This window comes from Triturus cristatus, chromosome 5_1 (assembly GCF_964204655.1).
Source record: "Triturus cristatus chromosome 5_1, aTriCri1.1, whole genome shotgun sequence".
NCBI classification, from domain to species: Eukaryota; Metazoa; Chordata; class Amphibia; order Caudata; family Salamandridae; genus Triturus; species Triturus cristatus.
The window spans coordinates 140,547,627-140,570,931 of NC_140587.1; the positions used below are offsets into that span (position 1 = coordinate 140,547,627).

Sequence of the window (23,305 nt, forward strand, 5' to 3'; positions counted from 1 at the left end):
GCCATTGAGAGATTTCTTGCGGGGCTTCGTCCTCCTCCTCCTCAGTGACCCATGAGTCGGTCCATGTTTTGGGAGGTGTTCTTCCGTGGTTTTCCGGGGGCCTTTTAGGGCGCACCCCCGGTTGTTTGTTCTGTGTGGTTCATGTGCCTTCGGATCCTTTTGTTAGGACCTTGGTGCTGTTGGCTGCTGGTCTGGCCCGGTTTTGACTTGTGGTTTTGGCTGTTAGTAAGCAGTGTAGGCCCTGAGATTAGGCCTTCTGTGTTTTCTTTATTGGCTGATTGGCAAGCCGTCACCGTTTTTCTCCGCAGGTCTTTCTGTTTGTCCTCTGATGCAGAAACTTTTTCCTAAGAGGGTTCCCATGTGCTGGGACGTCACATGACCTATGTGGGGTAATGGTAGCTATTATATAGCTTTATCATGTGCTGGGGAGGTGTGGTCGTCCTTCGGACTTCTGCTCTCCGTGGCATCACACGGATTGTCGCTGGTGCGACCTTCTTGCTGATGGTTTTGGAGTGGCTTGTGTTGCGCCCCGGTCCGTCCTCCTCCTGGATCGCTGTGTCGCTGGCCTAGTCTGGCCTACTGTCTGCAGCATTGCGTTGTAGCACTGTCCATACTTTTTAAAGTGAAAAAAATATATATTTTTAAACGTACTTACCTGAACGATTTTTCTCTGATTCCTAAACACATATTAAGATACTTGCTATTTTTATAAATTGTCATGGATCTCCTTCTTGAGTCTTCTTGTCATTTATTATTCATTGTGTGTATTTGCAGATGTCTTACACTCCTCTGTGTTAAGTCTAAGGCTGCTCGACCACACTACCCCTTAACAGAGCACTTTGGGATTGCATACCAAGCCCTGTACACCCATTAGTAAGGGAACCCCTGGACTCTTTACACAATATATCAGATTATTGATACATCACATAAAGAGCTAGATTCCTACAAATTATTAATCAACAGAAGGTCAGTAATTTGTTGCTCTATTGATTGTTGATTACCATACTGTTCAAAATAATAATAAAATGTTTTGCACAGAAAAAGAAAATATCCTTTGCGTTCTGCCTCCTTCAGCTAATGGCCTAGCTTTTTCCATCACCACCCTTTGATCTGCAGTGTTCCCGTGTAGTCCAGCTGGTCATGCTATTGCGGTCATTGGCTGGTGGATTGTCTGAACCACAGTAAAAATTGAGTGTGACCAAATTTGATGTATGATTTTGGGTATCGTCTTCAATTTGCTTGCTGGCGGGCTTCTGAAAGTCTGATGCCGAGTTTCTAATGCTTGCGTTCTGTTTTGCACAGGAAATGGAGATGGTGAGAGAGACCTCTCAATGGGAGAAAGAAGAGCTGGAGAAAGTGGTGAGCACATTGATCTAATGTTAACAGTTCCATCCTTTAGTTACTAACTGAGAAGTAGCAACACTGGGTTAGAAATACTAGCATCAGCAGCCATATTGCAGTCAGGTGTTGCAATAGACATTAGTCGTCTCACATCTACTTCGAATCCAATGCTCATGAAACTACACATGCTTTCAGGGAGTTATATTTCACCCATAAAGCTAAGTCAAGTTTTAAATGTTGCTGTTACCAGCATCAACAAACTTGCCTTTATAATTCCCTTACCTGCGTTCCACTAGACTGGCCTTACTATTTCGGTCAATGTGCCTCCATGTAATACATAATACATATGTGCAGACCAGCAGAGTTTCACTGCAGAATGTTTCTCAGTGATTTATTTTTTATTTAATGTGTTATTATTCTAGCTATAGTGCATCCACAACTCAGAAGTGAGGGAATGGTTTGGGGCAGTGTTAAATCGCAGATCTTGACTGCACATATTGCTATTATTTCTAGCCCTGTTTTAATATGCATCACCTGTCCCCATCATAAACTCCATCTTCCACTCCAGTTAGTTCTTTGTGTCATCCTTCATCGCACCAAGTAGCCCATGTGGATTCCTCCATCCCGTACATCTCCATCTAGATGTTGCTTTTCCCTTTGTTTTGGCTGCCCCTTGCTTGCTCGTTTGCCACAACTATTGACCCTATTCGTGATCAATGGTTCAATTTAGCATCCCTGGTGAACAGAAAGAAAAGTCTACCCTTCCTCTTTCTTTCTGCCAATAAATGTAACAAGCCAACTCATCAAGCTCAAACAAGTTGAGAACGATTCTCATCAGTCAAGGTCATACTGTGACGTTCGCACGAAAGGGGCAGTAGGGGTAAGAAATCTGACCTTTGAACTTGTTGTGGACTTACTGGAACTACTATTAGCAGTGCTAGTAGCAGGAGCTTCAACCAGCAGTGGTTCTAGTAGTGTAACAATGATAGCACTTGTGCTTGTTTAGGCACACCTTTTAGCATTCTACTGGTACTGATTGTAATATCAGTAGCAGTGTTACCCGCTTTAGTAATTTTGGTGGGTATCCTAGTAATGGATCCAGTAGTAAAAGTAATAGTGCTTTACTACCAGTAATGGGACGTGGGGTCATGCTAAAGTTAGAAGTACTTGGTGTGCTGTTTCTTTAGGTGATGATAATTGTAATGTCAGTAGTAGTGGTCCCAGCTTTAGTAATGTTAGTAGGTTTCCTAGTAACAGATCCAGTAGTGATAATAGTACTTGATGCTGACTCCTGCTTGGACAATCAATCCAAGACTTTCCCAGTCCATCCAGCTCCTAATGGGTCCATACAGTTTTGGTAATGACAGATTGTTTCATGTACGAACTGGTACTCCACTGGGGAAGCTGCCAATCATTTCAAGGGATAGTACCAATACATTTGAAAATAGTCTTTCTAACTTTAAAGGCATTCCTCCCAGTCGGCTCAAATATGGCCATGATGCTCATAAAGCAGAGAACACAATCCTGTTCTGTCAGAAAGCAAAGAAACACTCACTCGCCACAACTCTACCACAAGAACGTCATTTGATGTAGTCAACCAGTTCCTAGTGCATGTTCCTTCCGGTTTCCCCTTTGTGTAGACATCAAAATTCAGTATTTGAGCCAGTGAAGATACCAGGTGATGACATGTTATCATTGCAGCTGAAAAAAATGTGACATCTTTGCCTCTTGTGTGGGTTGGATTCCCTGGTGGACTCTGCTCTCTTGACCTCGAGAGTTCTGAGAAAGATCTTTCACAACCCCAGGTGCTGTGCCATCTTCAGTCTGGTCCATAGACATCCTCAACTTTGTCCAGAAATTGGTCATTCAGTATTTTCTCAGAAGTTGGATGAATGGCGGTTGTTACAAAACATCAATTGAAAACTGTTTCTTATGATATCCAGACCAGAAAATCCACAATTGTTGTCATTGTAAGAACAACTAGCTAGGGTTTGGCAGCGGAGTTTTGTGGTTGAACTAACCTTCTTCAGACACATGTAGACTATTGTGCACATAGATACTTCTAAAACTACTTTGCAACTTTCTGAAATATGTCGGGGGAATACTGGACAGCTAAAGAAGCCAGCAAAGATCATTTGATTGCCACATTATATTTCTTATCGCCCATTAAGTTTACCAGTGGGACACCAAACAATTTTTATCTGGTCTGAGATACAAACCATCTGACCCATAGCTTCCTTCGATAAATCGCTACTGTTATGTAATATTGTGTATTTTATAGCCATTATCTCAGAAGGGTGCATACATCATCTACAAGTCCTAGGTGCCTCCAACTTTTATGCATTTGTGAGTTGGACGGTGTGCCTCTCTGTACATCTTTCGTCCCAAAGGCTTGATTAAATTCTTAAATAAGATGCTTCGCCCAATTTATATTGTGTCCACACCTGGAGTGACCCGTTTTCCAGGAGACATACCTAACTTTGAATTGCTGATATTTCTTCCCTTAGATTTTTTACCTTATCGATACCCTCCAGGCCGTGAGTAGACCCAGAAACTTTTCTTTCCCAGCAATAGCTCTACAGCGATAAGCCATGCGACTTGTGACACAGCTTTGCCTGTCCAGGATGTGACAACATCAGGAGATTTACTGTGCTAACCAGCATGCCAGGCATCAGCTCTTGTTTTTCCATGCCTCAATATGTTGTTTCCAAATCTCTCTTGGCCCTTCAGTGATGAGATTCCTTATGTTTCCTCCTCCTCAGATTTGAGAAATTAAACCTTGCCGTAGGTGGTGTTACAAAAAAAAAAACAAAGGCCAGATTCTCATGACATCTGCGTGTGTTTTATCTGCTCCAACTGTGGTCTATTGGCCTGCAACTTATGCTCTATAGTGCATTTAAAGGCCAACACAAAACCTTTCGCAACCGATCTAAGAAGAGGATTTGAGGAAATGCCATCACTAGCAGCAGCTCCAGTACCCGACATCCTCTGCCTGCTTTGCTGCCTCAAAAACTTGTTGACTCCCACACCCCCTACAACACCTTTTATGCACCAGCTTCTGGTGGGTGTGTCAGTGTCTCCCACTTCACCGCCAGTTGGGAGGTGATCACAATGGACTGCTAGATCCTCTTCATTCTTTTTTTTTTTTTTTTTTTTTTTGTTGCAAGGGCTACACACTATGTTTTTTTCTTCCCTTCCTGCCTGCCGTCCTTCCACCAGGATGTGCTCGCTGACACAGACCTCTGTCTTGAAGTGCAGTTTTGTATCCATGCTGAACAGTGTTGCAATAGAGGTGGTGCCCTTGGAGGAAAGGGGCATGGGATTCTTCTCATATTTCTTGGTCCCAAGAGACCAGGGGCTTGAACATCCTCGACCTATGCCTCATAAATCTGCTCATTCAGCAGGACAAGTTCAAAATGCTGATCCTGTGCCAAATGCTATTGGCACTCAGTGTCTGGGATTGGCTGTTGTCCCAGGACATCCAGGATGCCTACTTTCAACTACTAATCCTGCCTGCTGATTTGCACTACCAGAGGTTTGCTGTAGGATCTGCAGCACTACCTTCCCATGGTTCTTGCATTTGGTCTAGCGACTACACCATAGCATTTGCTGAAGTTGTGGTAGATTCACTGCAGAGATCTGGAGTACATGTGGCTGCTCCATATTTGGATGACTGGCTGATTAAGGCATGCACTAATTGATGAACATCTTCAGCGCACCTTGACCCTCCCACCAAATTGAATTTTGCCGTCAGTGCCCAGAAATCTCACCTTGGCCCTACGCAAAGGTTCACCTTCAAAGGAGAGGTGCTAGGCACAATCGCTATGAAGGCTTTTTTCTTCTCCCCATAGGATTGCAAACATTAGTCGTATGATTTCGAGTTTTCTGTTTAGACACAGATTCCAGTCTTATGCTTGCTAGGCCTGATAACCTCATGTATCCTAGTGGTGTCCCACCCTGGTTGGTGAATGATAACTCCTCAATGGAGTCTGAGAAAACAGTGGCCTCAGTATCTGGGGAAGTCTTTGTTCTCCGGTGCAGAATTAAGATTGTTCTTTCTAATGTGCCATACAATCCTTTGCTAGGTTGTCCATTCAGTTCTCTAATATTGTAGGCTACAGTGGTTATGGACGCCTCCTGGCAGGGACGCTCATCTGTGTGACGTTACGGCGAAGGGTGTGTGTTCTCCTGGCAGAGCAAGGACTGCACATTAATTTTTTCGAATTAGGGTGTTTTGCCTTGCCTTCAAGGCCTTCTTCTTTCTTTTCTCAGGGAGCAGCATTCATGTTCTACACTTCATGCTGCCTCTTGCTCATTAGTGTTTGGTAGTCACTCCTGTTTAAGGTCCATTTGGCAGCCCCCTCTGCCGTATGTCTCCCTGACGTCATTACTTGTGACACATTTTTTTAAACGTTTACCATCTTTTCTCTCCCTCAGGGAGTTTTTAATTTGATATAGACTTTCTCTCATGGTTTCGCTATTCTAACCAATCCACACTTGCTTGGTTTATCTGCTAATGCTTTATACTGGCTACTTGCTCAGAAAAATTTCTGTGTGTAGGAATGCTGATCAGTAGGTCCTTTCGGTCTGTCTACCCTTCATGGTGTGCTATCCAGACAAACTGGGGCTCCACACCTGCCGTGCATTTCTTCCAAACGTTGTCTCACTTTAGTCAATCCATTGCCCTTCCATCCTTCTCTCCCCCTGACCCCACCAAAGCGGAGCAGGGATGCAATATACTAAACTCCATCGGAGTGTTGTCGGATTATATTGATTGCATATAACAGAACAGAGTGGATGGTCTGCTCTTTGTGGACTTTACTGCAGCTAAGAAGGGCAAGGTGGTAATCTGGCGCATGTTATCACTTTGTTGCCCTTGGTATTAAGATCGTCTATGCCTTGGAAATAAAAATCTTCCAGGTGGCATTTGAGCCCTCTCCACAAGGGCTATGGTAACTTTTGCTGCCCTCACTAGAGTAGTCCTTGGCTATTGTTTGGTGGGTGACACGTATCTATTCATGCATACTTTTGGTTAACACTGTTGTTTCACAGCTAAGGCTCACATGGATGGATACTTTGCCAGTGCAGTTTAAACAGTTCTACTGAATCCTGTCTCCTTCAATTTATTGATTTGGTACTAATTCTTAATGTGAGGAATCTGCTGGAAGAAGTATCCATCAGAAGAAATAGTTACTTGCCTCAGTTAACGACATTTCCAGTGGATACTATATCCCTTGCAGTGCGCGTTACTTCCCTAAGGGTTAGTGCCATTGTTAATAAAATCTCACGGCATTCAGTGTTTTGCCCACTGTCATGGTCGCTACTGTATACGCTTTCTTGGTTGCTGTCCGAACACCTTGATGTGGTACGGAAAATAAGAATAGGTGCCTTTTTACCACAGATTTAGACTAAGATTGACACATAATGTAAGCAAAGGAAAAAGTTGCCTTTTTAGTGATGCTATTGCTACTAGTCCATAGGCATGGTCTCATATTCCCAACACCCTAAATAATCTGTTAGTAAGAAACCTTCACACTAAGATGTGTTGAGAGGGCGCACACACAAGTGTAGCTTCTCTCGCAGGCATTGCGAAGGATCATCCGTAGATTTGTATTAAGTGCTTTAATAAGCAGTTTCCAGTCCTGAACAGGATGAAAAATAAAGGGGGGTGTTTATCTTTAAAGAAGTAAGTGTAATGGATGCAACATACTAAGTTTTGTAGTAGACAAATGAATAGACCTGGGCTGTGAAATCCAGCCTGGTTGTTCTCAATCTGATTGCAACCTAAAGATTGTTGGCCAAAGATAATGCAACATTTTGTGGCAAGCTTGGCTGTGACTAAGGTCTTTGTTTCTCAAGTCGCTTGAGATCTACTATTGAAATATGGTTGTTGCCTTTGAGTTTAGCGTGTTTCAACCTGCTTTTGAATTGTCTTTTCTCTAGGAATGGAGGAAACGGAGTTGTATAAGCTTACATCATGGGACACATTCATACACCCATTTGAGCCTCTCTAGCGTAGGTCAGAAGTAAACACAATTGGGAAGTTTGTTGCTACCAATGCTGTTACTGGCAAACTTGTGGTCCCCGGTTTCCACCTTGCTCCACCGACACTCAATTGAAAGTGGATGACAAAAGGAGATATTCTCTGGGGTCATTGGTTAAGGCTGACAAGCAACAGGAATTGGCAGTCACCCTCTTCAAGCTCTACCTTTCACGCTTATCCCTTTCTTTCTCTCCTTCTTGGTCTTTATGCTTGCACTGCTTTGTGTCTTTGGCCGGATGTTGCTCTGACTGTCATGCTGTCCTGTTTCCAATGAAGGAAAGGATGCGTAGGGAGCGGGAGGAGGCCACGCGACTCCTCGAGGAGGAGGCAGAGGTGAGAAAGGTCAGGGGTACAGAGTGGGTGGGAGTGAGGGAAGGGGTGGGGATTGGGACTTGCTTGTCTAACTGCTTGCTTTGCTTCCCTGGTGAGTTGCACTTGCTCCTTCTGTCTACTCTGCTTTCCTTATTGTAAGCAGCTCACTCACCTGATACTCCCACTCTGAGAAAGTCTGTATTACTGGGGTATAGATGTTTCATTCTGACATAGTATTTTTCCCAATATGCTTTACTCTCTTGCCACACTAAGCCCTCCGCCATCTCAGACTACAAAGCCTTTGCAGATAATGTATAGGGACAGGTGGGTATCGTACGCTCAGTCTTTTCTGAAGTGGACATGTTAAACCTTGTGCAAGTTGAGAGTATGTCTTACAAGGACCCTTAGGAAATTAGATTGTGTTTAGCCTGTGTTGGTAAAGAGCACATGCTTTGAACTCTCCTGCAATCTCACGTTGAGCACAGACATTGAAAGTTTTTTCTTTGTAGTGTAAGTTGCGGTTTTGAGGTGTCTCCTGGTCCCTCCGTGAAACTCACAATGCACCAGGACAAAGACTCCACCTCCGATTGTTTTTTTTTCTGGCATTGAGATCGAATGTGCTTTTTGAGCTCTTGCACTGCCGACCTACGAAGAACAATTGAAACAGTTCAAATCCCTCAAGAAACCCAGGTTTAAACCCAATAGGGACTGTGAGGGACAGATTGACATAATGGATCTCCACTCATCTGTCTCTTAATGTCTTGGATCAGACCTTAAATCGTGTCCCTGTGGCTCATGCCAGAGCATGCAATTGATGGCCTTCAAAGAGAAGGAAGCAAAACTCTACATGGCCAGGGCAAGAGCTCACCAGCGTAGTCAGCGACACTCGAAACCTCTCTCTAGGTCATTTTCCTCGCACTTTTTTTTGGGAGGGGAGAAGTAGAACAAGAAACATATAAGCAAGCAAATGGTAAGTCACCCCAGCACCCTCTGACTCCTACAGGGTCTTATTGTAACTGGAGTTGGTTGGTTTGGAGCACTTGATTCCCCCTTCCAGCAGTCCCGCACCGATGACTATTCTGGAATTGGTCCCAGAGCCACCTCGACCCTCTTTGCTCCTCTACCATCCTTCCCGGACCCTTTAGCACCAAGACCATTGCACCTAGAGTTCCTGATGCCGGCTTCAGCCATCCTGGAGTTTCCAACGTCAGGCTCAGATCCAGTATTTTTAATCGCCACGCACTCCATCTTTCCTGGTGAATCTAGCGCGCATGGGGGCACCATGTCTTCATGCTAATTCTAAATGCTCATGTCCATGACTCGTACACCACTTAGTGTTGGCACTTTGGGCCAGACACCAACTTCACACTGGTTTGACCTAGCACAACGTTACAAGACACCCATGCCCTGGACAGCTCTGCCACTGGTACTGGACACTGCCGGCTTCACCAGTTCCTGAACTTGCGACTCACGTCAGATCCTGCTGGGAGGCTTCATGACAGGAAGAGGAATATAGAACCAGGATGTACGACCTGTTTAGAATTGATTTGGATCCTCTGGGTCTTTACTCTCATAAAGGAAATGGTGGTGACCAAGGGTATGATCTCAAAGGCTTTTGTCAGCTAGTTGCCAGGACTCCTCCCCAGAGCAGGGCTGTAATTCCCTACTGGCCATCTAACTCCAGAAGGAGTGTCATTTCAGTTTATAGTGAAAAGGGTTGTGGACTTATCAGATCTTCAGCTTCCTGCAGTGGATGTCAAGACCAATGTCCTAAAGGAAGTCCACTTTCCAATGCCACCAACATGCTGCACTTTAATGACCCAGTGTTGGCAGCCTGGTAAAAACCTAACTTCCCCTCCTGCTGTGAACATGCTAGTGGCACACCTCCATCACCCAGCTCCAGGTGGCCTGTCCTTCCTATCAGCTCACCCTTCACCTGAGAGTCTGGTTGTTCATGCTTCCGGCTCTTCGGGGCAGTCAGGCAGGTCCTTCCCAGCAGTCCCCTCAGAGAATCAAAACCCCCGGAGACTGGTTACATTCTTCAAACTTCTCAAGTGATGTCTAGGCAAATTTAATGGGCCTGCCATTCTATTGAGCTTGCTTTTTCAGAGACCAGGCTAATCCTAGACATCAGTGAATTTAATTTCTTCCCCACTGTTGCTGGGTTGGAGCTTGGAGACTGGATAGTGCCACTTGACCTACAGACTTCACACTTTCACATTCCTATCCTGCAGTCATGCTGGAAGAACTTGCAACTTGTGGCGGGTTCTACTCACAACCAGTTTGCAGTCCTACCATTTGGCTGTGCATCGTCCGCTCAAGTTTTTTTAAGGCAATGGCAGTGGTTGCGGCCCATGTCAAAAGGGTGGGCACCCCAATCTTTCTGTACCTTGATGGCAGTCTAAACAAAGCCTACTTGCAAGAGGCAGTGTTGTGCCATCAGTACTAGATAGCATCTCTGCTGCTCGACCTGGGCTTTTTAATCAATGAGCCCAGATCTCACCCATGGCCTTCCCAACAGCTCCTGTTCATAGTCTATTCTGGATACTGCCCTTCTCTGTGCCTTTCCTCCACCTCCAATGAGTGTCAGCATACAGAAAATTGTTCCACTCCTTTAAAGCGTGAGAGTTTCAGTCCTGAGGCTCGTGTGATTCCTAAGTCGGATGGCTTCCTGCCTTCTCCTGGTCACCTGTGCATGTTGGCAAATAAAAGCTGTGCAGTGGTGCTTGCGCAGGCAGTGGCTACAGTATGAGTGGAGATCTGACTGACTCCATTGTGATCTCCCCAAGCACTACGGCATAAGGGGCTTGGTGGGGGAACTTGGCAAACCTCAGTGGCACAATGGCCTTCACCCCCTCCAACCGTGACTATGGTAGTGATGGCTGCCTACACCTTACGATGGGGTGCTCACCTGGAGAATCTGGAGATCAGAGGCCTCTGGTCTCCAGAAGAACAGGTTCCTAACATTAATCTGTTGGAACTGTGGCCAATTGGGCTGGCACTCAATGCCTTCCTCCCCTTCCAAGATCGGTCCATCCAGATCTTTGACGAACAACACACTGGCGATGTACGTGAACAAGCAATTGGGATTAGGGTCTCACCTCCTTTATCTGGAGGCACTGAGACTGTGGACTTGGGCACACTGTCAAGGGTTCTGGTTTAACACCATTGACCTAAAGGGGGCTCTGAATGTCAGCCAACAGCATGAGCTGGCGTTATATTAACAATCAAGTGGGGTTACTATTGCCAGAGGTAGTCCAGAACATCATCTGTCAGTGGGACCACATCTCAGATGGACCGGTTTGCCTTCTCAAAGAATGCTCAATGCCAGCAGTTCTGCACCCTGCAGTATCCTTTGTAAGAGTGTTGAGGGACGCGTTTTCAGTTTAAATGGAAATTTCCACTGCACCATGCGTTTCCCATTCAAACCCTTGAATCCTCTAGTCCTGAGGAAGATACTCAAATACGGGGCCTAAGTTATTCTCATTGCCCTGCTTTATTCTCATTGCCTCACATTTGACAAGGAGGGTGTTTTATGAAGACCACCTGCGCTTCTTCAACTGTCCACCGATCAAGCTATCATTCAGACCGGACGTCCTCCACTTACCCTTCTGCTAAATCTGCTCACTCTGGGAGATTGATAAGCTTTGTTGCATCGTGTGCAGCGGTCAAGAATCTAAACCCCTTAAATGTCAAACTGTCACATGTTCAGCGCCAGCTTTAGAATGGTGCGATAGGTGCAGCCACACCTGGCGCTGTGTTCAGAAATAACTATTGGTTTTAAAAACATCTAGTGTTTCTTTGCATCCAACAGTTTTCAGGCAACAGTAAAAATTTCAATGCAGGTGATTAATGTTTCTGCTGGCGAGAGATTAAAGTTGTGTTGCTACCATTTTGGACTCCTAAAGTAGATGGTTAATATGCCTGCTTCAAAGAATGTGTACCACGCAGATCGGAAACAGTAATCCTCATTGTTGTGTCACACACAAGATTAATTCCCTTTGTATAATGTGTGTGTGATGTAAAGTGCACGGACACTCGAAGATTGGTATGAGTAACTCTATAAAACAAAATGCATGTGAGAGAGGGGTTGCCGAGAGATAAGTGGCACTGTTGGAAGGTGGTGGTGAGGTAATCTGTGGAGGAGGTCATGGAGGGGGATGCCAAATACAATTGTTGCACTGGGCACCTCTAACTGTTAACATGGCTCCGCACATATCCTCTGATATGCACTTTGCCCAGAAGGGTTGAGCCGTAGGCACTGTCAGGGGGTATTTGGCTGGGTTGTTAGCATTCCTCTGTCTGCCAGGCTAGCCTTCCCTTTTCAAATCCCCCACCATTATACGTTTTCGGAAGGGGTTGATGAACATGTATCCTCCCACCCCATTTTCTGTGCCGCAATGGGACCTTAATTTGATTGTAACTTTTCTTATGAGGACTTTGTTTGAGCCCCTCAATATTTGACCCTTAAGGATGTGAACTCTTTTAAAAAATGTTAAAAAAAAAAAAAAATTAAAAACTATTTGGGTGTCTATCACTTCAGCCTGACAGGTGAGCAAATTAGAAGCTCTTAGTTTCCGTCCACTCATTACTTCCTTTTTCTTTGACAAGTTTGTGAAATGTTTTCCAGTCTAACATGATGACCGCCCTCCCCCCCCCCCCCCCCCCCCCCCCCACCTGGGTCAGTCCATTGCTCTACTCGCTCTTTATCCCCCTCCGCATCCCACTGAGTAGAAGCGGTTGCATAGGCTGGATCATAGGCGGGTGGTCAACTACTACTTGGACCATACCAAGGGCATACGACTGGATGACCAGCTCTTCGAAGGGTATTGTGGAGCCTAAAAAGGGAGGACCGTGCAGAAGAGAACCCTTTCAAGGTGGGTCATTCTCTGCTTCAAAACTGCTTTACTTCAGCAAAAAGTAATTCTCTGAAGGCATCGGGGCCCATTCAACCTGAGCCAAATCTCCCTGTTTGGCACTTGCCAGAAGTGTTCCCACAGCAGAGATCTGCAAGGTGGCAATGTGGGCATCCCTACATACCTTCACCAAGCAACATTGCCTGGATTAAGAAGGCCACTTTGCCAGGTCTGTTTTGTAAGATTTTCTTGCCTAACCATCCATCAGCCCACCTCCAGGGCAGGATATTGCTCTGGAATGCATTCTGCGCGTGAGAGATCTACAGGTAGAAGTATTCATCAGAAGAAAAATTACTTAACTGCAGTAACGATCTTTCTGGTGGATACTGTATCTGGCTGCAGATTCCTCTCCGACCCACCTGCCTCCCCTTTAGGGAAAGTGAACAAGATTACACCTGATGTTGTTAGTCTATTGATGTCACTCCATCCACATGCCTTGAAGGCAGGGCGAAAAATGGGTTGAAACTGAGGATGATCCGCTGGGTTGTGCATGTATGGCTTCAGTGACATCAAACGCCACTGCTGGTGTTGCATGAAATCAGCACACCGTACCGGCGAAGTGAGAGCTTCGGAGTTACCAGATTCAGTTTGATGTCTATGATTCTTTTACAGGTGAGGTAAGATCTTTACCGGCAGGTAAGTAACGGTTCGAGGCATATGAGCTGCAGATCACACACTAGGATAGTAGATCGCCATCTGGTGTTGGGCTCGGATGCTTGCACGTTGTTGTCTTTGGAAGAAGTCTTTGTGTTCACGAGATAGGTGATTCCTCCCTTGGACGATAGTGCACATGGGCATCAACTCCATCGTTAGATTGATTTTTATCCGCCATTGGGTTCGGATGCAACTTTTCCGCTCCGGTTGGAAATCTCAATTCCAAGCTTCTCGAAGCGTAAAATTTCCACAGAAACCATCGAAGCACCTTCATCTTCGACATCGATTTCATCGGCTCGATTCCAGACGTCGACGCGGGCCGCTGGGCCTATCCACGCCGTAAGGCCTATGGCTCATGGAAAGGACGCCTTTCAAAAAAATGCCCCCAGTGTGGAGCAAAATTTTCACACAGTGACCATCACAAAGTCTGCAACCTGTGCCTATCACCTGAACACGAGGAGTCCAGCTGTCCAGCCTGTGCATCCTTTCGATCCAAAAACACCATTCGAGATCGAAGGGCTCGAAGACACATCAGGGCACAGAGACCAGCTCCGGAACCAGAGGACATCTTTGAAGAAGGCCCCGATGTCCCAGAAGAAGATTCAGAGGATCTCCAAATCATCTCCGAAGCAGAGGACTCCGACCCCATCACTCCTGGGCAACGTGTGAGTACTACTGTCCCTGCACCAACCCCTCCAAAACCAAAGGCAGTGGTCAAGACTTCGCCTGTTGGCCCCAGTCGAGATCCTTCAGAAGCCCTGCCTCCGGGCTTGGCTCCGAAGAAACAACACAAGCCTTCCGGTAGCTCGGGACCGAGCAAACCGCATGTCTTTGTCCCACCGGCACCTTCGGCACCAAAGCCAAAAGACCACTTGGCACCAAAATCGGCTCCGACGCCTTCGGCCCCGAAAACGCCAAGGCCCATAGATAAACCGGCACCGAAGGTTCTAAAGATCCAGCTTCGGCTCCGAAACCATCATCGGCACCTAAACAAACAGCTAAGGACTCTGATACACCGCCTAAAGCCAAAACCTACACGGATCAGCCAAAACCTCGCTCGGAACCGAAAAAATCAGCACCAAAAACTGTTCCAGAGGAACAAGAACTTTTTCACCCAGATCCCATCGATCCAAGGCAGAAAATGATTTATATTAACCCAAAGACTGGACATGTCACGGCTGTGCCATGTAAAAAATCGGAAACTGGACACACCATCTGCTCCAGTTCCTGTACACAGGAAGGACTCTGCAACATCGCCTATACCCCCTTCCTCTCCTATACTGCCTTCTAACCCACCTCCTCTGCCTACACCACCCTTACCTGTAACTTCTCCATCACATAAACCACCTCCAGATGATGATGATGATGACCTAGGGGGTGGGGGTGATCCTAATGACCCGTTCACGGATCCAGATACCTCACCACTTGTTGATTGGGCATTCCCTCTCCCAACAGACATGCCAGAACCGCAGCCATATCCCTCCAAACCATCTCCTCCAGATGATCACCTAGGGTTTGGCCAATTATTAAATAGAGCGGCACTTTACCACTGCGTTACACTGCACTCCGCACCAGAGGAAGACTTCCTCTTAGATACTTTTGAACAATCTCAAAAGTTAGTACAAATCCTGCCTATGATCAAAGGAATCATTAAGCACGCCCCCGAGGTATTTAAAGACCCCGTCCGTGCCAGGGTTCTTAACCCTAGAATAGAAAAGAATTATAGGCCTACCCCTGAAGATCCTAATTATATCAAAGGACAGTTGCCTTTGGATTCTTTGGTCGTTTCCAATGCTAGGAAACGTGCCAACTCCCAAACCACAGGAGATACACCACCCCCCGACAAAGAATCCAAACTGCTAGAAGCCTCTGGCAAAAGAGTAGCAGCACAAGCCGCTAATCATTGGCGTATTGCCAACAACCAAGCACTATTAGCACGATATGACAGGGTACACTACGACCAGTTAGAGAATCTCTTACAACATCTGCCTGAACAGTATAAAACCCAGGCAAATGACCTTATCCAGGAGGGAAAGCTTATTTCAAATGCGTCAAATGTGCGCTTGACGCCGCAGACACTGCCTCTAGAGCAATTAACACCAGTGTGCTCCTTAGACTACATGCCTGGCTACGCATTTCAGGCTTTAAGCCAGAGGTACAAACTACCATACTTAGTCAGCCATTCAACCAGGAACAGCTATTTGAGCCAGCAGTAGACACTGTCCTTGGAAAAAATGAAAAAGGACACCGAGACTGCTAAGTCCATGGGAGCATTACAGTCTCCACAAGCACGTGGCCCCTTTCGGCGCTCCTTCTACAGAGGAGCCTCCAAAATATTGGGCGCAGACACCTCATCTACATTCAAAGCCACTACACAAAAGTCCCCCAGTAGAGGATATTTTAGAGGCGGATACAGAGGAAACGACAACAAGGGACGAGGATGAGGTAATAACAATACTCGCACCTCCCCTGCCACAAAAGAGTGACTTTGCTCCGCTCCCCCCAGGCCATTTCACTCCAGTCGGGGGCAGACTAACACAGTTCCTACCTGTCTGGAACTCCATCACAACAGACAAGTGGGTAAGACAAATTATCCAGTATGGTTACTGCCTGGAACTCACAACTACCCCCCCTCTCCCCCCCCCCCCAACCCCCCCCCCACATATACCACCCAAACAGCGTTCAATGTCACCAGACTATCTTACGCTCCTCAAATAAGAGGTTCTCTCATTGCTCCAAAAACACGCAATAGAGCCAGTTCCCTTAGAACATCAAGGGACAGGGGTATACTCACTCTACTTCCTAATCCCCAAAAAGGACGGGACTCTAAGACCAATACTCAACCTCAGACCCCTAAATCTGTATATACACTCAGATCATTTCCATATGATCACTCTTCAACAAGTGCTCCCACTGCTGCAACAAGGCGATTTCCTTGCCACACTAGATCTCAAGGACGCCTACTTCCACATTCCCATACATCCTGCTCAAAGGAAGTATCTAAGGTTTGTGGTGGACGGACAACACTATCAGTTCACAGTCCTTCCATTCGGGGTAACAACCACGCCCAGAGTATTCACAAAATGTCTGGCAGTAGTAGCAGCACATCTCAGACAACAAATTCATGTCTTCCCGTATCTAGACGACTGGCTAATAAAAGCCAAGTCATTCAACAAATGTGGTCTACACACTCCCCAAACCATCCAAATCTTACACAACTTGGGGTTCACAATCAACTATCCCAAGTCTCATCTCCAACCCTCTCATATACACCAGTATCTAGGAGCCACCATAAACACCTCCACAGCCCTAGCATATCCCAACCCAGCCAGGATAGCCAATATACAAGCTCTTATCACAACATTTCAAATCCAACACTCTCTTCCAGCAAGAGTGTTCATGCAACTCATAGGCATGATGGCGTCATGCATCTTCATTGTGCCTTATGCAAGACTTTAAATGCGTCCCTTTAAATGCGAACTACAGTTCCTCACATGGAAAGTAGCTTTCCTTATCGCTATCCCATCCCTCAGAAGGGTAAGTGAAATCCAGGCTTTAACCATACAAGAACCATTCTTACAATTACACCGTAACAAAGTGGTTCTTAGGACAAATCCAAAATTCCTTCCAAAAGTCATATCTCCTTTTCATCTTAACCAATCAGTAGAGTTACCAGTGTTCTTCCCAAACCCAGACTCGGTGGCTGAAAGAGCTCTTCATACCTTAGATGTTAAGAGCCCTTCTTTACTACATTGACAGAACCAAATCATTCCGCAAACCAAAACAATTGTTTGTAGCTTTCTCTCCACCACATAAGGGCAACCCCATTTCCAAATCTGGGATAGCTAGGTGGATAGTTAAATGTATCCAAATATGCTACCACAAAGCTAAACGCACACTAACAGTTCCCCCTAGAGCGCATTCCACACGCAAAATAGGGGCTTCCATGGCATTCTTAGCGAACATTCCCTTAGAAGACATTTGTAAGGCAGCCACATGGTCTACAACACACACCTTCACTAAACACTATTGTGTTGACGTGCAAGCAGAGCAACAAGCTTCTGTGGGCTAAGCTGTCCTTAAAACTTTATTTCAAACTGCTGCAACCGATACAGGTGACCACCGCTAGGGGAGATACTGCTATATAGTCTATCCTAGTGTGTGATCTGCAGCTCATATGCCTCGAACGGAATATGCTACTTACCAGTATGCATCTGTTCTTGGCATGTAGAGCTGCTGATCCACACACGCCCACCCCCCTCCTCGGGACCTGTATCTGTTCCAGCATGGTCTTACTTAGACATCACACATGGACATCTCTCTCTCTTCTACAAACTCCATCATTTCCCATCATGGCGAAAAACAATCTAACGATGGAGTTGATGCCCATGCGCACTATCGTCCAAGGGAGAGTCACCTATCTCGTGACCACAAAGACTTCTTCCAAAGACAACAACAACGTGCAAGCATCCGAGCCCAACACCAGATGGCGATCTACTATCCTAGTGTGTGGATCTGCAGCTCTACATGCCAAGAACAGATGCATACTGGTAAGTAGCATATTCCTTTTCTTCTGGGCTAGAGCACTTTTAGGAGAGGAGGGCATTGAGTTGCTCTATGGAGCTGATTGTCTTCGAAATGTGCTCCACCAGCACATGAACTTTCGTTAGAGGCAGCCCACTCTAAAGCCTGTCCATCCCTTTTGCCGATCCGAAAGGGAGTTCAGGATTCATGCCAGCAGCAAATGCAGCATTCCTCTACAACCTCACTTGCGGCAGGTGCTGTCAACCACTTTAGTTCCCCCTCGTCCAGTCATTTCTGTGCCTACCTGTTGCACCACTACTTTGAACCAATTTGGCCTTTAAATGTTTTAAGTTGGCCACGCCCTTCTTCTACTGTCTACTGCTACACACATCCCTGCTGATGGTTACTTCCCCCTCCACAGTTGGGTTTGTATTGCTAAATATGTTCAGACCTGCCAATTTTATAGAATAATTATGAGATAATGGGTTTGACATCATTGAGTGGGGTGGGAGAGGTGTGACTATTAAAAAAAATGTTTTACATGGAGTCGAATGGCGGCATACAAAAGCTTTTTAGAGCATTGCTGTGCATGCTTCAGTAGTAAAGTGTTAGCTTTCTTACCTGTATATTTCTTAATGACATTTCGGATGAGAGTTGCATGGACTCAGCGTTTCAGGAAACAAATAATCCAATCGAACACCTCCAAAAGCAGCAGGCTGTTGTCTGACTTCTGCACCCCAAAGTACCACCTGGTTAAAGTGCATTTCTCCTTTGAAGATCTCAAAATCAAGACACTCTAGGTTGGAAATTGCAGTTGTTTTTCCCATTTGCACCACCCTTCACACTTTGTTTCTTGCTCTTCAGCATCCATACTGGGACGGGTTTATAATGACCCTTACTCTTTTCCACCCATTTTGTCTTTTGCTATCTTCAATCCATTTCAAACCTTTGGTCTTCTCATGCACTCTCCTCCTATCATTCCTTCATATTGACAGATATTTATATTCAATACATCTGCCTGATTTAAAACCAGATACAGCAGAAAGGAGACGAAAAGTTAGTCCTACTCCTCTTTGGTACTACTCTCCCTAACCGAGATATCAATGCACTGCCCACTGAGTGGATTTGAGACATGTGTTCACAGTAAGAAACAGAAAATCGACACTGGAAAGACATCATTAATGATTATAAATCCTCCAAGACCCTTGATATGCACTTTCCCCATAAAGAGAAAATGCCTAGAAAATTTTGATTTGTTTGATCACCTTGGCGTCATACTGGACAGATGCCAATGTAATCCCCCACCCCACCATCACACCTATTTCCAGCAAAGGCATGAGTGAGATAAGACCTTACCGATGGCCCATTACAGAGTGGCTCACTGCCACTGTTTTTCATTCTTTAACAGTTTTGTTTGTCTGTGTTCCCTGGGGCGTACGGAAATGTGCCTCTTATCCAGAGCCTTGTACACCTTCACATCCCTGCAATCTCCTGCCCTTGGCGACTATTTCAGCCCACCCCTCTGTTTTACGACCTTCAGTTTTTTAATGTAAAGGGTCCTGTGTATTTGGAAACCTGATCAGTATAACACTCAAATGAATTTTAAAAACTTCAGTTACACGTAGAGACCAAAGTATAGCTAAAGTATACCAACCTAGGGCTAAAGTTTTATCAGTACACACAGCAGGCAGGTACATGAAGTGTATGTAATAGGAGCATTCAAAAGCAATCAGATCACCTGTTTTCTTTTCACGATTAAAGAAGTAGAACCCATGTGTATTTGCAAACTCTACAACTGTCCGCAGAGCTTTCTGTAGAGATATTCGAGTTGACAACCAGATACACCTTAAAGCAAGGTGTTCGCGAAGATATTTTGTTAGCTTCGAGATCAGTGCCAACTTTCGGGCATTGCCCCATTGAAGAAAATGTATTAGCCTTGCCATGATCGTGTCATAGATTTTCACTAGTTATAAAGCTCAGTGTTTTACATTACTATGCTTTATCATATTAGGCAGCACCCTTCTACTGACAAATATGTATTACATTAATAGTTACTACTATTATGCTGCAATTGTAGAAAATGCAGAACAAACAAAACCTGGATATAAGAACTCCTTCCTAAAACCGTAGTGTTCAAAATCAGAAATCACTAAAATGTATGTTGGGAAGTTGCAGCCCAAAGTCATGACGTGTCAGAGTTGCATAAAATGATCAATGATTTCTTCTTCTTCACTTGGGACTCCCGGACATCAGTTGTGGCCTTGGACTTATTAAAAAGCCCTCAGGCCTGTGTGCTTTGAATGGATTTGTTTGTACTTTTCCTAGAACTGTGACATTTATAGATACATGTATATTGCCCACTTAGATCCAAACAGACACTGCCTGGCCTTACACACAAACTAAACACAAGAGATGAAGGACAGAGTGCTGAAACTTTTCAAACACTCACCCCCAGTCACAGATCTGAGTGGAAACAGTCCAACCCAAACTGCCAGTCCAGGAAAGACCTGGCTTGGCTTTTCGAGCTGGACTATTCCCATGAGGAATAGGCTCAAGACTGAATTGCATATGGCTGGGTCTGAACTGGGGTGGCGAAGTGAGCTAAAAAACGATGATGGATCTGTGACTGGGTTTGAGTGTCTGAAAAGTTTCAGTGCTCCGTCCATTGTCTCCTTGTGTTTGCTTTGTTTACCCTAAGGTGGCAGTGTATGCCCAGACGTGGGCCTCTTGCTCAATTTGCCACTGGATTCAAGCTAGCCTGGCTGATGAGGGGTGCTACCCCGAAACTGGTCTCAGGATGCTTGCTTCCAGTCCAGGGCAGTCCTGGCTTGGCAGTTCGGGCTGGACTATTCCCATGAGGAATAGGGTCACGACTGATTTGCATATGGCTGGGTCTGAATTGGGGTGGCAAAATGAGCTAAAGAACGATGATGGATAAAACCCAGATCTGTGATTGAAAAGTTTCAGCGCTCCGTCCATCGTCTTATTGTGGTTGCCTTCACACAAACTGTCTGGTGTCCACCTAGACTCGAGCAGAAACTACCAGGACTTACACGCACGGTGTGGTGTCCACCTAGACCCAATCAGAAACTGCCAGGCCTTACACACACTAAACCCAATCCAGTATTCAGCCATTGCTGGCGGGCATCCCACATGAGATTGTCTCCATTGTGAGTGCCTATCCAAGTTCATGGGACTCTTTCAATCTGTTACTTCATCTTGGAAGAAACATTGACATTTTTATCTGATAGAGACATCTAGCCACAGATCCCTTACGTTTGAACTTCCAGGCATCAGACTGGATCCGGAAGATTTTTTCGTAGCAGTTACCCGTAGGTGGCATCGGTCGACTTCACGTGACATCATCGGTGTCGCGTTCGTTGTCGTCGTGACGTCAACGTTGTCAATATAACCTCCACTCCGGCGTGCTGACGTCCGTTCTTTTCTTTCCACGCCAGCCAGTGCTGATCTTGAAGATAGCTACCCCCTATCATTTTTTGAGAGACTTTTTTCGACTTTTGTTGACTCCGTTGTGTGTTAGGATGTCAAGTAAGAAGACCCCTGTGTTCAAGCCGTGCAGCACCTGTCACTGCGCCGTGTCGGTTACAGACCCCCATTTTGTTTGTCTACGGTGTCCGGAACGCAACCACGACTCCAAGTCATGCTCTGACTGCGCCGAAGGCTTTGAGGGAGCTATCCCTAAAGCTTCTCGTGGCCTGGTGTCCTGCACAGCGGAGGTCACCTCGCCGGTCTCGGTCGAGAAGAAGGCCCGAGCACCACTCTGGCGACTCAAAGTCCTCTTCGTCGAAGTCTGGTAAGATGCACCACAAAAAGCACAAGAAGTCGAAGCGTGCTTTGACTCACCCCCCCCAACCCCACACCCTGTCTCATGACGTAGCAGAGGAACCTCAGCACTCCAGGACCCGCTCCACGAAGCAAGTGCCCGGGTCGACTTTGTGTTTTCCTCCCTTTCCTGGGCTGGGAGCGATCCCCGCCCAACTCAAGGACTTTTTTGATGCCATGTGCGTCATTTTTGGGCGGCTTGACCCCGCTGGCATACCTTTGGGCCCCACAGCCTCAGATAATGAAAGGGCCCCCATGGTTCCAGTGCCGGCGGCACCAACCCCGGCTCCATGGCCTCCGAGACGACCCGTTCCCGGGTCCGGACTGATGCTGGTCGCACTTCGACAGCGACCTTCCCCGGCGGTGCGTCTGGCGCCGAGGTCCTCGGCGTCGCAGGTGAAGCCTCCCCAATCCTCAGTCCTGACGACACAGAGCCGGTCGGGTGTCTACCGACACCAGTGCCTACTGAGCCGTACAGCTGTTTTTTCTGCCCTATTCTGAAGGGGTTGGAATGGAGGAAGAGGATTGGGAAGCGGAGCCAGATCCCTTAGAAATTCCATCTCAGCAAGACCTGTACTGGTATGAGGAATTGGGTAACGCCAGTGGTCTGGACACCTACCCAGATTCTGGCATGCTTTCCCCACCAACCCTGGCTACAGAGGGAGGAGCAACTTTTGCCATGGTGGTGCGTAGGGCTGCGGAGGTCCTTGACCTACAGCTTCCTACAGTTACGGTCAAGTCAAACGTCTTGACAGAGGTCCTGCAGCCTGGGGTTTCGAGCTCAGAACCCCAGCTGCCTTTCAATGAAGCCTTGACCGAAGTCCTTCTGGGGACATGGTCCAAACCCAGCACAGGGTCTCCTATGAATAAGACTATCGCCCGCCGCCCCGGACATAGGGGATCCACTTTTCCTCACCACCCAATCCACACCCCCACCACCAAAGCTTGGTAGTCCAAGCTTCCACGTCCCGAGACGCATTCCTTTCTGCACCACCTGCCTAGCACTGTGGTCGGTGAACGCATGCCTCTTGGGCCGTTACTCTCATTCTCTATGGGATACGGTTGCGGGGGTGCTGTCCAGAGTCTCGGAGGAGGACCAGACTCTACTCTTCCAAGCTATATCCGATGAGCGAGACGCAGCTAAGTTCGCCATCCGATGTGGCTTGGACACAACGAACTCGCTTTGTTGAGCGATTTCCACGACAGTGGTAATTCGTCTCCACGCTTGTTGAGAACATCTAGTTTTTTGGTGGATGTCTGAGCCAACCTCTTGGCCATGCCCTTTGATGGCTCTCGTCTCTTCGGAGACCAGGCGGATACTGCCCTTGAGCGCTTCAAGGACTCCCGGGCCACGGGCAAGTCCTTGAGCCTCACTACGGCCCCCAGGGCTTCATCCAGCTTTCGTTTGTTTCATGGCTACTGAAGGGGCTACCAGCCGTGCCAACCCGATTCTGACCAGAGGGCTCCGCAAGTTCAGCTACCTCTGTGGGGCTGTGAAAGTGGCTCACCCTGGCCTCGTGCGTCCGGGAACCAGAAATCGAGCCAAGCCACCATTGCCTCCTCCACTGCAAAACCTTTCTAGTCTGAACCTCGAGGAACACTCTCGGCCAGTTGGTGGCAGAATACACCATTACTTCCACCACTGGCAAACCATCACATCGGACAGGTGAGT

General features: G+C 46.6%; 1 protein-coding gene across 28 annotated transcripts in view; it reads left to right on the forward strand.

Annotated features, from left to right (window-relative positions):
- SCRIB (scribble planar cell polarity protein) overlaps positions 1-23,305 on the forward strand; it is a 792,600-nt gene that overhangs the window by 554,258 nt on the left and 215,037 nt on the right. For 20 of the 28 annotated variants that reach the window (XM_085604619.1, XM_085604607.1, XM_085604621.1 and 17 more), the window contains 2 exons: positions 1,303-1,359; positions 7,661-7,717. In XM_085604619.1, coding sequence (XP_085460745.1) covers positions 1,303-1,359; positions 7,661-7,717 — 114 coding nt within the window. The remainder of the gene's footprint in view (positions 1-1,302; positions 1,360-7,660; positions 7,718-23,305) is intronic. The other 8 variants (XM_085604611.1, XM_085604629.1, XM_085604612.1 and 5 more) reach the window with 1 other exon arrangement.